This window comes from Macaca thibetana, chromosome X, assembly GCF_024542745.1.
Source record: "Macaca thibetana thibetana isolate TM-01 chromosome X, ASM2454274v1, whole genome shotgun sequence".
In the NCBI taxonomy this organism is placed as follows: Eukaryota; Metazoa; Chordata; class Mammalia; order Primates; family Cercopithecidae; genus Macaca; species Macaca thibetana.
Genome location: NC_065598.1, coordinates 21166312 through 21180865, shown reverse-complemented (window position 1 = coordinate 21180865; position 14554 = coordinate 21166312). Strand labels below are relative to the sequence as shown.

General features: G+C 31.7%; 2 protein-coding genes across 9 annotated transcripts in view; both read right to left on the bottom strand.

Annotated features, from left to right (window-relative positions):
* Positions 1–14554, bottom strand: part of SMS (spermine synthase) — an 863947-nt gene that overhangs the window by 475597 nt on the left and 373796 nt on the right. The gene's annotated exons all lie outside the window — the stretch shown is intronic.
* Positions 1–14554, bottom strand: part of CNKSR2 (connector enhancer of kinase suppressor of Ras 2) — a 287770-nt gene that overhangs the window by 120648 nt on the left and 152568 nt on the right. For all 8 annotated transcript variants that reach the window (XM_050775072.1, XM_050775073.1, XM_050775074.1 and 5 more), the window contains 2 exons: positions 5238–5371; positions 161–372 (listed from right to left, as the gene is read on the bottom strand). In XM_050775072.1, the coding sequence (XP_050631029.1) occupies positions 161–372; positions 5238–5371 (346 nt within the window). The remainder of the gene's footprint in view (positions 1–160; positions 373–5237; positions 5372–14554) is intronic.

Sequence of the window (14554 nt, the reverse complement as noted above, 5' to 3'; positions counted from 1 at the left end):
TATCATGTAGAAATTCCACTTAGAAGCACATGAGAGAGACAGATCAATTATAAAGATTCAAAAGCTCCTAAGTAACTTTCACAACCCGAAAACTTATTAAAGGAAATTGAGATTCTTATGCCAGAAATATATTCTTACATAAACATAAGAGAACTCTTACCATAAGTTGGGGTGCTTTCTCGTCTTCCTTGACTACTTGATCTTCCTTTTTCATATTCATAGCAATATAAGACAGTATCTTCTTCGACAATATTAAATCTCTTTCGATATTCCTGATCCAGAAATGAATTTGGTGATTCAGATCCCTTATGCACTGGCTTGCCCACCATATGTCCTCTGAGGTCTTCACAAGGAAGGTTTCCTTTTTCATCCCTAAAGAAAGGTTAGAGTCAAGGAGAAGGATGTAGAAACATGTTAGGGTAGTAAATGGCCGAGGGTTTAAAATACTAATAATTTATTCCCACACAATATATCTCCTGACCTTTCCAAACTTTCTTTGAGATTTATAGGGCAATTTGTAATTATTCTTATTTTGCTGAAAACAAAATGGTGAGTCTCAGAAAGGCTAAACGACTTACCTCAATGTTACACAGCTAACAACTGACAGAATTTGAAATAGGCCATGAAACATTTTACTGTTGCCCAAGTCCATTTTTCACCGTACCATGTCATACATAAATTGCTTTTAGTGTTCAAGAGAGTAGGTATAATGCTAGTAAAGTTAACTTAAGTATATAGCTTTCTTCTGCCAGTTTACCTTTGCATATAAATTGCTTTTAGCGTTTAAGACAGTAGGTATAATGGTAATAATGTTAACTTAAGTATAATGCTTTCTTCTGCCAGTTTACCTTAGCACATAAATTGTTTTTAGTGTTCAAGACAGTAGGTATAATGGTAGTAATGTTAACTAAAGTATAATGTTTTCTTCTGCCAGTTTACCTAATTGATTCTTGGTAAAAATTTGCACTGCTTAAAAATAAAGATGTGTTTAAGAACTATCATAAGGAGCACTGTAGCCTTAGGAACCAAATTAGCATGATATAAACTTGTATTATAAGAAATTCACACAACATGTAATTAATTTTAAATAAACCTTAATAAAAAGAATTATTCTCAGTATTCAAACTCTACGGATCTCATTTAAGAGTAAAAAGACATATTCCTAGAACTCATTCTAAATGAATATATCAAAATTTCATTATACATCAATGTTTCTTGAGGAGAGAAAGTAAAATAATTTGATAAAATACGGAGTTTAAGAATGGAATTTAGGGTGATGGCAAGTTGATTTTTTTCTTCTATAGGATTCTAGAGAAAAACATCTCTAATAATTTATGAGCTCCCTAAAACCTATTACTCACACACTGTAATAGGTAAATTAAGCCCCAAAACTATTTTGATAGAAATAGTTCATTTGCTATTTGTTAAATTGAATCTTGTTTATTTTATGAAATGTTTCACTGATTACCTATGAACTTTTTGTCAGCAAAGCTTGTCTTCTAGAACATGACTATGAATGTAAATGCAATGTTTTTCCCCTTCATTAGTTAAATTTCTTCCCTTTTCTTAATTGTTTCTGGTTACCCTAAACAGTGCCATGAATAAATGCTGTCAAACAAGAAAAATAATTTAATTTTATGTTAAGTGATAAGACTAAAATCTTAAATTCATAGAATAAACTAAATTATAACAAGACAGATAAAAAGAACAATTTTTAAATTAATTCCTATTATACCTTTTAAAAGGGTGATGAGCTTATAAAAGTAATGTGAATTCTAAAATATGAGCCCCAGTCTGGCAAAAGCCTGTTATTTCTGCTTCTGTGTGTAAATGTTTAGATTAGGTTTGTCCAAATGTAGAAAACTATATTCCCAGTATTTGAAATATGTAGAAAGTAGCAAAAAACATTCTCCAGACTGACAATCAGTGAGTTTTCTTATCTGTTTAACCCATCACAAGGTGTTGCTGCCATTTACATTACCATTTACTCTTTTATTTTCTAAAATAAAAGTATTGCTTATTACCAAAATAGAACTATATAAATAGTTCTTAGGCAACATGAAGGAAATAAATATAAAATCCAGGCAGAATTTTATTTCGGCTTGCTGAAAACTTTTCCTGAACAAATTGCCTGGTTAGTCCACTATCAAAAAGAAATTGATGCTGCAACTAGCTTGGAAGCAGCCCTAACGAATTTGTGGCACTGGAGTAAGGTTATGCCTATCTGTAAATGAACAGACCTCGCGCTATGAAGCTTGTGACATGAATGTTAATGCAGCTGAAATCAGAGGGTGATTTAGCCCTATTAATACACCATGCTATATTTATATGGAAACATCTTGTGGCAGGAAATTGAAAGGGATGGTATTTCCTACTGTATAATAACATAAGGGAGGGACCTTATATCAACAGGGTAGATTTTTAAAACAAATCTATATAGAATGCAGTAAAATACTGTTGAATTGAGAAAAGTACCAAGCAAAACCAAACTTTTCAGTAGAATGAGTAGATACATGTATTGTGTATGTAAATGTGTGTATGTGTACGTGTGTGTGTGTTAATGTACATATTCATGTCATGAGTCCCTGGAGAATTCAATGTGTTAATTCATTCTGATGTAAAGAGTTTTTACACCTTTCTTAATGTTGTACGTTTATGCACATAAGTAATAAATCTGTGCCTTTGCTCTAGAAAGGATTTAAGGAAGAATTAAAAGAGCATTGATTTGCTGAACTAACTTTATATTTAATGGCACACAGTAGAGTTAATAAGAGAAATTAGTGCTTAAATGTCATAGTTGCTCAAAGACCTATAAATTCTTCATTTTCATCATAGAAAAAGAAATTTGGTTAAGTATAGAAATGTACTATATATAATGATAATGAAACTGTGTGTAGTCATAAGACATATAATAAAATGCCAGCCAAATTTCACTCATTTCACAAACGAGTGTTTTATCTTTTAGAGAGAAAGGCACTTTTGCAATAACTTTTTTTCTGGAATAAATGTGTTCAAAAAATTATAACCACATGAAAAATATTCTGTCTAACTTGAAAACTAGTCCTATCATTTTTCAAGTCTGTTTTCTTTTTGAGATGAGAGAGGTTTTATTATTTGCAATCCAAATCAAACATATATGTTCACATACCACCAAAATGCCTATCCTTTATAAACAGTTTTTTAATATGGGGGAAAATGTTCAGAAGAATTAAACTAGGTTCGCAACATTCATCTTCAAAATGAGAAAATGGGGAAAAAATTGCCAAGGCTGTATCTATAAAAATAATCACAAATGCAAAAAGTTTTGACTGTCAACTTAACATCAAGCCAGAAAATGCAGACACTTATATAAGGCTGTGGTTCAAAGGGGCTTTGATGCATGGATTGTTCTGACTCCTATATTGAAAGATTTTATGACTGGTTAAGTAACAATTTGACTCAAAATGTATTTAGAATATTCTGTTAAATTATACACTGACCAACTAAGAATCACTTATGGCAATACAGTAAACACTATGAATTTTACGGAAAAGTATGGAGCTTTCAAGCAATACTGACAAAACAAGGGTCACTATGTTGATATTTCAATTTCACATTCTCTAATATTTTAAAAGAGCATTTTCAAGCTTTTTATTGGCTTCAATATAGAGCCTTTATAATATGTCCATCACACTCAGAAGACAGAACTGGATCATTTTACTCTTTTGTCCTCTTAAATGTATTTTAAATATTTTCTGTAGAGGAGACACTTTCTTTGTAACAAGCTCCTCACCACTGAAGAGGAAAGAACATTTTAAAACTACAGAGATTTGATAAAAATAATCTTTTGATGTTTATCTGTATATGTAGACCTCTGAAGAATAAGGCCTTTTAAATAATTATTTGCACTGAAATAAAAATCTTTCCAATTAAAATGTAAACAAATCATAAAAAGTCACTTCCTGTTTGGAACACACATACTTTCACTGCTCCTCATGCAAGAGTATGTGGAAAATCTGACACTGTCTTAATAGAATTAAAATGCAACTTGCATTTTACTAGGATACTGGATGGATTTGTATATTTGCTTGTAAATTGAACAAAAGATTGTAAATTATATATTAGATTTATGAAATGTCAGCTTAGTAAACTATATCTTATAAGTCATGTTCCAATGGCTATATTTAATTCTCAAAGAACTAAAATATACATAAAACTGACTATAGTTATATTACTAGATGACAACATGGTATTTGCAGATAAACCATATTGCCATGCAGCATTTAGATCATATAATGTCAGTAAACCATCATGTCTAATAGAATATAGATTTCTGAAACACTAAGTGTACTAAAGAATAATGGAAATTAAACACAGGGAATTCAGTTCTTTTATATATGAAAGAAATTTAATACTAATTATGGCTTGAAAACAAGAGACCTTAAATTATTGTTTTTGAATGCAGAACTAACTTAAAAATTGAATCAAGTGTTTTGTGATTGGTATTAATGATCCCCATTTAGTGCTAGTCCTTTTCCACAATTTTTGTATTTCACAAGGCTGGATATTAGAATGCTTTTAGGAAGAATGCATTGTGACATAAAGCTGTATTCTTCTACATCTGCAAGGAATTTCAGATAAGAATCAATAAATGAAATAGAGATACAGCCTCAAGAAATCTAGAAAATAGACTTTAAGAGTAATTCATTCCCTTGTAAACTCTACTTCCTGAAAGAAACATTAATGAATTAATGAAATAAAAATTTCAGATACAGGATTATTAGGGGAAAAAAGACAATCTCCCTCATAATCATTATCAAATAATATCTTCCTCATTACTTACATTTAAGAAAGCATAAAAGTCATCTATAGCATGTTTTTTTTTTTTTTTTTTTTAAATGTATGAAATGCTTCAAAGTAACCAGAAAATTTCTGGGGCTTTTTAGCCAAAGAACCTCACTTATTCTTTACTTATTAAAAAAATCCTAATTGTTATTTAATATTACTTTCTTCTTCTTTCCTATTATGAGATAGTATAAAATACTTAATGCACAGCAAGTATTTATATACAAATTAGTCATTATTACTATTAACCAACATGCATTCTCTATAATGGGAATGATTTTGCAGAATGTGTTCAGAATTCCTAACTGTGAGAAAATATTCAAGGTGTTCCTTGAGAATTGACTTTGCAGTTTATATGCTGTTAAGTTTACCTTTAGCTAGAAGCTGCCTAGGACAACGTGATAGTTTTATACCTGGGAATATATGGTTCTGCAGGAGGAGGGGGAATGTAGAGATCCTGGAGGGCAGAACTGTCTCTTTTGGTGGGTGTACTGATGGTGCTGGAAGGCGTGGCAACGCTGCTTGTGGGACTTCTAGGTATAAGAGGCTAGTTAAAATGAAAAAGAAAATACATACGCACACAAACAACACACAAAACAACAACAACAACAATGACACATAGTTATCATTTTAAAATTATCTATTTCTGCAAAGTTTTTGAACTTGGCTGAAATCAAGAAACATGTTATTTAGTACATGGATATTCCTTTCAATCTCCAAAAACAAATAGTATGGTAAAGGTTTCCACGTCACTCCCAACTCACCTTAATCTATGGTATAACCACTGAAATACTATTTCTAAAGCAAAAATACCATGCAGTGTTTCAAAATGGGAAGACTTATCTCACAGTTAGAAACTTATTTAAATTAAATTAACTTTGTCAGAATTCCACCTTTAAAAGAACAATAATGATGAGTAACTCTGAAAAGAATTAGCTCACTCACATCCTGATTGATGTATGAGAAAGCTATTTCAGATCTTCTCCCAAAAAAGATAAACCATATTTCTAGGTTAGTAAAATGTTACAGATGCTCAGAAAAGGTTACAAAAGTGGGAGTATGAAAGGCCAATACGAGAGTATTTGCTAGAAAAATGTACTTTTTTTCTGTCAAAATAAGCATAGCTGTCTTCTCAAAGCCAGTTTATGGTATATCATCAAAAGTATGGTAATTATGTAACACAATCATTTCACCATTCATAGGCACACACATTTATCTATCATTTAAAATAATCTTTAGTTGCATATATAGATCTCATTTTCAGGCCTGTATTTAAGTATTAAATAGGAGGTTATTTTCTTAAAGTTAAGAAGTTAAGATAATATACATACGGAATTAAGCAGTACATGAGGATGCATTAACTTAAGAGCACTCCCAATTCCAAGCTTCACAGCATTTGAAAATAATCTAGTGGTTTGTGAAATTATCCTGAAGTGAAACTAAAATTCACAAGTTTTATGTTTATCTTACAGATCTTAATGATAAGCTATGTATACAATTAACATATTAAAAATAAAATTTTAATGTAATCACAAACACAAAAATAATGATCACAAATGAACTGTATCTTCACATGACAAGATGTTGCCATTTTAGCCAGTATGAAAACTCTCTTAGCATATTTATATAGACTCACAGTTCTATTGTTTTAATATGCATTGCTAGACACTCAAAAAGTGGCATATTACAACTATTTTATATTGTGACAATACTTTTGTACAGATAAACAAAATTTGTTTAAAAAGCCAAGCATAAATACAATGGAAAGTACAATGTAAGTCACTGGGGTAGGCTACAAAATTTAGGACTCAGTTCATGATTTTGACCTTCCCTGTTACACAGCTCACCTTAATAGCTTGAAATCACACATCCTACCAAAATGACAGTTAAATTTTAATGTAGTGAAGTAGAAATTAAAGAAAGAGAGAGAGAAAGGGAAAAGGAATGATAATGTAATTTGGGAGTTTACAATATTCCACCTTATATGATATTTTAAAAAAGGTCAGAAGTTTTACACGTTAATTGAAGAATTGTAAGATATTATAAAATTACACAGTAAAGATTATGTTTTACTATGCTAATTTTGGCATAGGGTCCAGTTCAACTATTCCTGTCTTTTAGAAACAAAACTTGAGGCAATGGAAAATCCTGAGATTATATAGGTAATCATAGGAGTCACCTGTACTGATGAATACCATAAATCCCAAGGAAATAAATAATTATTTTATTTCTAAGGATGCATTTCATGCCTCTACAACAAATCCTTGAATGGCAGATTCAACAATACATACATACAATCACTGTGATGTGACTCTGTTTATAACTGTTTTCCTCTCTGTCAGGACATCTTGGTTTTAAATACAGATGATGCTAAACAATAAATCTGACCAAAATTTTACCATAATAGAAATGTAGCAAAGAAAACATTCATTTAACAGAATATTATTTTCCAATTCTTTTAAACAGATACACCGTGAGAGAAAAACTAATATTCAGTATACTTTTAAAATGCTCTAATAGCTTTCTTACTTTTAAATATCCTAACACTGTAAATGAACTTAAAATCAAGTTCTAAAAACATAAACATGTAAACATAATCAAACTTAAATTTGTATTGTCTTCCCTCTCTCGTGGAGTCACTATTCTATTTTGAGGACTTTTCTTCTTTACTTTTACCATCTACAGAACTAAAGATAATTTTTCCTGGTTAGTACCTACCCTTCTTCTCCCCAAACAAAAAGGAAGGAAGGAAATAGTAGCAGTTAATGGTTACAAGCACATTTTAAAATAGATACACCTGAAGTGTGAGGTAATGACCAGGGGAATATTTTATTCTGCCTGAATTATTACCAGCATTGTCTACCTAGGGTACCTATGTCTTTTCCCTTCCAAGAAATGTAATTATTAGCCCTCAATTTCCTTCAAACTGCTATTTCTCTAGGTTTCTATTTTTAGCAAACAGTCCCTATCAATGTCATCAGTTAATGTTATTAGCCAAATTAGCACATACATAGAGGGAAAAGATTCTTAAATATGCTTAAATACATAACAGGTTTGATTATGCCATGCTGGTTCAATTAATTGAACTGGTTGAAAAAAATATTACTTCAGAGAAAAAAGAAATTAGTCAATCCTGTTGCTTAACTCACCTGGCTTGTTATTTTATTGACTGGTAAGTCACAGAAAATATTTCAACTGGTTTATCATGGAAATACTATCTGGCTCATCAGTATGCCTTGTGCCAAGTAAAGTTCATTGTAAATATTCAATATATTCAGTATATTTCTCTCTACTAATTGTGCTCTTTTTAACAAGCTAATCCAAGCTAAATAATAAACATTCGTTTTGAGATTCATATTTAAAAAACTAGACATTAAGCGATGGAAAAATAAAGTTTAGTAAAGTACAACCTTCATGGGAAAATAAAAATAACTACTTAACCCAAAGGGGTCTTTGTGATAATTTAAAATTATAATCTCTTTAAAAATTTTCTAACTTTGGACAAAAATTGAAAGAGCAAAAACTCAAATGACTAAATGAATGAAAAAGGCATTAAAGAACATTAGAAAGACAAGTAAAATTTGACCAAATCAAGTACAGAATAAATGATGTAATTAGCTAAAATTATCAGTGAGAAATTCCTAGTTGTAACAAGAGGCATTAAAAATACACCTACCACCAATAGCCACTTAAGTTTGTGAAAATGCACAGAAAGTAACAAATTTAGCTTCCCTCAACTCAAAACACAGAATTCTTTCAGCACAGGCATACTCCTTAGATTGAAAAAAAAAATCTAATGAGGAGGATGTAATACAAAAAGATAGCTTCTCCTATCCTGGCAACATTTACTTATAATCATTTGTTTAGAATACAGTATATGAAAAGTAGTTACTGTTGCACTACAAATAAATTTCAATTTAAGAAAAAAAGTAGAATTAAAGAGTAACATTCTTTTATCATTTTGACTTTCTCCTGTATTGACAAAATTTGAATGGGAAGAAAATTAGAACTATCAACACTATGGATAAAATGGATACAATACAAGGGGATTGTTTTAGGATTACATCTTGTTATTTAAAGTAAACATGAAGCTTCAGCATAACTTGATCTTCTGTGGTATGTAATCAAGTATGATATAGATCCATTTTTGATTCCATCCAAAGGGGTTTATTTTCTGGAAGGACTTTGTCATACCATTTAGTTTTCATTTCAATGGTCCTTTTGAGATGAAGCTCTCCTTCCACATATTCAATGAGACTCCAACAGGGAAGACACATTTGCATGTATGTTGTGACTCTTGTAAAACAAGTCTATGATAGATTTCTGGGGGCACTGGCATGCATCTCTTAAAATGTCCAAATCCTAAATAAAATGATCATATGTATCTCTTCAAACATATATTTATAACCTTAGGTCAATTAAGGATAACGTACTACTGTCAATTTGCTACTGTTAGAAATCTTCTAGGTAAAACTTATATTTTTCATACTGTCAGTTTGAATGTATAAATACTTCAAAATTGTGTCCTAAAATAGGGTATGACACAAACTTTCCTCTGAATTATTAGTGATAACTTCAGCAATAATATCCTACTCATCCAGCTTAAACATCATTGGAAGATTGTGATTGCTGTAAAATAAAATTTTGTAAGCTAAAGCTTTAAATCCTCTGATGGTTCAGGTCTCACTTTAAAGCCTCTGATTGCTGAGGTCTTTTCTTTGTGTGCCCCAATTTTAACATCTCTAAGGTAACTGAGCACATATGGAAGGTATTCGTGTACCTGTGAAATCTCTATAGTCTTAAAGACCATGAGAAAAGAACTTCTATACTTAAGAAACTACATTTGACGTTGAGGTTTTCCTCAAAACATTTTACATTTTAACATCTCTGGGCAAGCATATCTTAATTTAGTTGTCCCTCTTTCTATCAAGTGACCCAGCTTTGATAGAGCTTGAATGAAACCAATGGCATAAAAACAACTCCAACGTTAAAAGATTAAAACAGTGCATTACACATTCATGTAGTTAGCTCTAAAATTCACTAATGCCAAGATCACACAGAACTTGCTTTGCCTTCCAGTGGGGAAATACCCACTGAAATACAAAGAATTACATCAAGTATAAAACCTGGCCATTTATTTTATTCGCTCTTGGGAATAAACACAGACTCAAATGGATCACAATACCCCATCATTCTAGCACAGAACATTCACGTAAGTCCTTACTCAGTTCAAACACATTTTTAATTCCCAACACTAGTACAAGAACATTATTTTATATTGACTCTCTAATAATCTAAGCAAACGCTTCAGAGAAAATGTATCCTGAATTTTAAGCGGCAAGAATTCATATATAATTTTGTAGTTTCTTGACCATGTAAAGAAGGTTAAATCTAATTTGGAAAATTATTGAGAATACTTTTTTCTGGCCAAGCTTTTCATAAGTAGTCAATTATTTGAAAAGAACTGAAGCAAGGGAAATACATATATTCAAAATTCTCCCACTCTCAGTTCTTTCACAGCTTTTTCTAGAATGCAAATTTATAAATACAAAAGGTTTGAGTCTCCTTTTATAAGCATATAATTTTTCCTTTCCTGTCAGAATACAGAGAAAACAAGTGTTTTTTCCGACCACAGATTTGATCAGGAAACCATATCTACCTAGATTTAAAAATACAGATATATATGCCTAAAATATGTATTACTTATACAGCATATAACTAATAAAGACTTAAGAGTCACATTATAAAATGGCTTTTTCCATCAAATCATGAAATATTGCACATTGTATTGAGGCTAACACTAGTGTCTTTAATCCTGCATTGTCCAGCCTTATGGGCATAATTAAACAGCAACATTAAAACTGGACTTCCATTTTTTCAAATTACAGTAAACATCATTTTTGGGATGTTAACTAAAGAAAGAATGGACAATTTCTACATTATAGGTGATTATCTGTAGCCACTATTAAAATCTTGAAAGCATGTGGCTCAAAAATACAAATGTGACTTAGGTCCTTTGACTGATTTGCTTAAACACTAGTGAGCTAAAATTTGACAATTACTTACAGCTATTTACTCATTTGAGTATGTAAAACATACAGTTGTTTCTGGCTCCCAGTCAGCACAATTACATTTTTAGTTAAAATTTTATTTTCTTCACTAGGGCCATGCCTAATACTAGTTATTGCTCTCTTTAAAACAAAACTCTCAGAAACATATACATTTTTTTGTCACTAATTTTTTTTTCAGTCACATCGACCTGCAACTTGAATATTAAATTTTATTGTTACTTATGTATTTTGATTTTTCCAGAATGACTTTAATCATTCATATCTGTATGTATTTGAAATTGAATGCAATCAACATTCTCCAGTTGTTACACCAGCTGATAGACAAAATCGACTGTTATGACTCTTTTCTATTTATTTTCTGCTCAAAGTTATTTAAATGTGCTGTAAAAATGGCATCAAGGTAATGCTAAACAATAAAATTTAAATGGAAAAACACAAAATCGTACAAGTAACTATGGCATCAATTGAGAGATTTATAAATGAGAATACAATTTAGGAACATAATTATAATGTTACAGCTTGATGTTATTTTATATAAAAATGTCTTGAACAATATATGTCATTATGTTGAGAATTCCAGCACTGATCTTAGTGATCATTTCTGAGATGCATTCTCACCAAAAAAAAAAAAAAAAAAGCTGGGTTTTTAAATGTTTTAAAAATCATTGATTCCCAGTGATGATTCCAAGAAACATTCTTGGCAGTGTCCAGATAATTCTTCCACATATCTCTCATAAGAAGAAAGGGACACCACCCATCTATGCTCGTGGCCTACACATATTAATTTAAAACCACAAACATCTAAACATATACCTTGAGGTTTATCCACAGTTCTCTGAGGTTTTTTTTTTCTTTGAATTAGAAGAAATTGATGATAAGCAATCACCATGCTTACCAAAATGCAGAAAATTAGTAGAGTGCCACTAAAAAGATGTTTTGAAAAGCAGCTCCCAGAAAGCAAGGAATCCCTGGTTTGTTTTCTTAGAATAACAGATTCTATCTCAGATGAGACATCTCTGCTTTTTACAAATGGGTGAAAATGACAACAGAATTAAAGGTTCCAGATATTATTAAATTTGCTTGTAGTATCTGACTAAGGGATGTTTAAGTCCTTCCGTTCTATCACAAAATATTTGAGAAATCAGGAATTCATCAAAAGAGTTGCCAATTTAATGAAATGTACTAATGAAATTGCTCTGTGAGTATGAAGTTGAATTGTATGCTTTTGTTTATTTGGCTATAATTTCATCAATGAATTTCAAAAGAAAATCCAAATCAAAATTCATCACCGTAGTTAATCAATATTGGAAGTCACTATGCTTTTAGTATTTTTAGAAATAAAACTACTACTTTAATTAAAACATGTGATATTCTTTGACAATCTTCTACCTTAGGATAGATAAGGTTGTTTTATTTGTATAGCTAAAAACAATTCCTTATAAGTTTAAAAAATTATTATTCCTTATGTTAGGATAAACTTGTTCATTAAAAAGATACATGTATTAGTGCCTACCTTCATACTACAAACTTTCCTATATTTTATCTATAAATGCTATCAGGTAAATTAAGCCTGGGATAGTATTTTCAAAAAGATTAAATAGACATATTGAGTTAAATAAATGCCACAGATTCTTTCCTTTTGTATCCTCTATTTTAAATAATTCTTGGTAGACTACTGGTACACCCTGTGAAAAAAGAAATAACCTCATTTCCATTTTTTCAAGTTTGAATGCTGAAGATTTATGTTTGAATGAGCTGATGGGCATTTTGGCTCCAGTGTATTTCTGCACCTACCAAAAGGAAGAATACAATAAAAATGGCACTCTTGTCTATGCAGAGGATTGTTACTACGTTTAGCAGTTACGTTTCACGTCTGAGGTAGTTCCTTAGGTACTAGGAAGAAAAGGTGACCTGAGATAAAGTAATGATTTTATGCAAAACTGCCTTCGAGATCTTCTCATCTTAATATTTCTTTAACTTTTCCCCCTCTGGAGACAGTGTACCTTCATCCTCCAGATCCTGGTATCTTGAGATTTTGTCTATCTTTTGTATCAAAATCTATGATCTATAAAAATTTTGACTAGATAGTTTTCATTATGTTTTCAGGTGTCTTTGCATTTTAGCATAAGCCAGAACTTTAAGATCAATGAAGAATTCTGTAATGGTTCAATTTCAGGTCTTCTTCAGGGAGATTCGGTAGTGGTGTGGTATGTTAGAGGACTTATCCATTGTCCTCACTCCTAAGACCTTGTTTTAGCCACTAGAAAATATTTAATTAATGCCAGTACTCTTTCCTCTGCTCTGTAAAAAGGCAACAACTGAAGTAATTTTCAAAAATGTTAGAAGCAGTCTCCCCTCCCCCAACCAATAGTATTATTTATCTATTGGTGGCTGACTTTGGCCAATAGATTTTAGGTGAACCAAATTCAGCTGAAATGACAAATTTACAAAAATGTCAATAGATATAGCACTTATATAATGCTGATTTCCTCCTTTTCAGATTTCAGCACTGTGAAAAAGTAAATTTACAAATACATGCAGCATAGCTGAATAAGCAATGACGAATAAAAATAATTAGTGATCTGATGAGGCACATTTCTCAGAATTTGGAATGGATCTAGAAACAGTGCCTTAAGAGTAAGGCACTTACAGGGTAAGGAATGATATGAAGGTAATTTTTAAAATTCAAGTCCTTTTTCTCTAGGTTTGAATACATATACCAAATGTATATGTAACAAAAAAGTTGGTCTTGGCCGGGCGCGGTGGCTCAAGCCTGTAATCCCAGCACTTTGGGAGGCCGAGACGGGCGGATCACGAGGTCAGGAGATCGAGACCATCCTGGCTAACACGGTGAAACCCCGTCTCTATTAAGAAATACAAAAAAAACTAGCCGGGCGAGGTGGCGGGCGCCTGTAGTCCCAGCTACTCGGGAGGCTGAGGCGGGAGAATGGTGTGAACCCGGGAGGCGGAGCTTGCAGTGAGCTGAGATCCGGCCACTGCACTCCAGCCTGGGTGACAGAGTGAGACTCCGTCTCAAAAAAAAAAAAAAAAAAAAAAAAAAAAAAAAAAAAAAAAAAAAGTTGGTCTTTCAGTTATTTTAGCATTTTATATAAAAACGATTCTTAACTGGGTACTGCCATTACCTTAACTCTCCACTTCAGTTTGTGCATGTGGAAAAGAATATAACAGGGGAATAGATTACAAACGCATGTGCTAGAGATAATCCTTCAGAGTGCATGGATCAACAAGAAACTAGGGTATTTTCGGTGTTTAATGTGAAATATGAGGGACTAAAGAAGAGGTATTAAATTTCACCTCATATATATAGAGAAGATAACCTAATGACTGAAAGTACAGGCCTCTTTTTCAGGGTTTCCACACCCTTACACTTTGAAGAAGGATCTTTGGGGAAGACATGGCAATAGGAAACTCCAGGGGGAACAAAGCAAATTATAACGCAGTGAGAAAAAAAATGATGTAATGGGAAAGTCTGATCTACTCATCTATGACTTCGATAATGAGGCAAACACCGACCTCTGAACTGTAATGATCATCAAGTATCTTTTAAAATAAACATATATGCAAGTCAAATGGATTTGGAAATGTTAATTCAGTTTTACATATATTAACTTGAAAAACAGATTCACATTAAAATGTTA